The sequence below is a fragment of the Carlito syrichta genome, unplaced genomic scaffold, assembly GCF_000164805.1.
Source record: "Carlito syrichta isolate Samal-C Ts95f unplaced genomic scaffold, Tarsius_syrichta-2.0.1 Scaffold316169, whole genome shotgun sequence".
NCBI lineage: Eukaryota > Metazoa > Chordata > Mammalia > Primates > Tarsiidae > Carlito > Carlito syrichta.
The window spans coordinates 415,233-416,727 of NW_007260265.1; the positions used below are offsets into that span (position 1 = coordinate 415,233).

At 60.7% G+C, this 1,495-nt stretch overlaps 2 protein-coding genes across 2 annotated transcripts in view; one reads left to right on the forward strand and one right to left on the reverse strand.

The window, feature by feature from the left end:
- Positions 1–97, reverse strand: part of FAM69B (family with sequence similarity 69 member B) — a 26,759-nt gene extending 26,662 nt beyond the window's left edge. The window contains exon 1 of the mRNA XM_021706866.1: positions 74–97. Coding sequence (XP_021562541.1) covers positions 74–97 — 24 coding nt within the window. The remainder of the gene's footprint in view (positions 1–73) is intronic.
- A 1,231-nt stretch (positions 98–1,328) lies between these two features.
- Positions 1,329–1,495, forward strand: part of LOC103276388 (1-acyl-sn-glycerol-3-phosphate acyltransferase beta-like) — a 14,629-nt gene continuing 14,462 nt past the window's right edge. The window contains exon 1 of the mRNA XM_008073796.2: positions 1,329–1,433. Within this exon, the coding sequence (XP_008071987.2) occupies positions 1,329–1,433 (105 nt within the window). The remainder of the gene's footprint in view (positions 1,434–1,495) is intronic.

Here is a 1,495-nt window from a genome sequence, read left to right on the forward strand (position 1 = left end):
CCCCCCCCCCCGCCCCGTAGCTGGGCAGACCCCAGGGGTCAGAAAGCATGCTGCCTTCCCTACACACCCTCACCAGCGTGTCTCCGCCCTCCGCCATGCTCTTGGGTAAACAGCAGAACCCACACTGGCCCCTACTTATTGAGAAGCACTCATGTTGCGGAAAATCTCTTTTCTCGGTATCCTTGCCAGCCAGAAGACTCTCTGGAGCTTCAAGTCTAGAAACAAAGAATTTTCTTGGGCCCAGCGCGGTAGCTCACACCTGTAATCCCAGCACTTTGGGTGGCTGAGGAGGGAGGATCGCTTGAGGCCAGGAGCTCGAGGCCAGCCTGGGCAACACAGCAAGACCCTGGTCTCTACAAAAACAAACAAAATGAAGGCCAGGCGGAAATGGAACAAGAGTGAAGTGGAGAATGCTCTGCTGGGTTTTACTGTAAGATGCCCACGGGCATGAGGCTCTGTGCTCCTGAAAACGCAGGAGCCCCCCCCCCCCGGCTGGGGGGGCTGCCAAGCCCATGCAGGGAGACCCCACCTCCCTTAGGGCTGGAGTCCCCCATTCACCTGAAGGACAGAGTTTTCGCACTTATCACGGAAACTCAGCACAATTTGGGGCAGTGGGGAGGTTACAATATTCAGGAAATATTTTAGGAACAGGTCACCTCCGCACTGGCCAAGGGATAACACATTCCTGATGTCCTTGGGAGTGCAGGCCAGCCGGGGGCATGTCATAAGCTGCAGCAGACACCAAGGTCCCAGCATACCAGGTGAAGACGAAAGGACACTGCCTTCTACAATCTCAATTTGCTCTCTGAGCACCTGATCACTGGGGGAGGGGGGACAGGTGGTGTCTTTGCCCAAGTGGGTGCCAACTCCACCTTGCCTTGCCAGGCTGGCCTGACTCCCACTGCTGGCCCACACCAGAAGCGTCCCTGATGACACATGCTCCTGGCACCTCGTGCTGGGCACCCCAGCTCCACCCAGAAACATGCCCCAATCTGTCTCCCTCCACCCCAGGCTCCCGTGCACCCACCAGGCCTTGCAGGGTGGGGAGTCCCAGAGCGGGCTCAGTGTCCCCTCCATTGCCCAAGGGAACTGGAAGAACCAGGCCTCCTGTCAGGTGGCCATTGGTCACTTGGGCACAGTTTGAGGGCCTCTTTGTGTGGCCACCGGCCTGGCACGGGTGGTCGTGCCCTTGGGCCACCTTTAGGCCCTTGGGGAGTTGTGGTTCTGGGTTTATGGGCCTGTGGCCAACCCAGGGGTGGCGGGGGTGGAGCGGGGAAGCTGGGTGGTGGGGCACACCAGACTCAAAGGAGATCCAGACGGTGGAGGCAATGCTGAGCGACTGGGATGCCGGGATTGGGGACCTGGGCCGCGAGGGTGGGAGTAGGCGGCAGAGCCCCAGTGACCTGGCTGGGTGGACGCTGGAGGGCGGGGCTGTGAGGGAGAGGGGACGTCGCAGAGCAGGGCCCGGGTGGGTGACCTACTGCGGTGCGAGGGC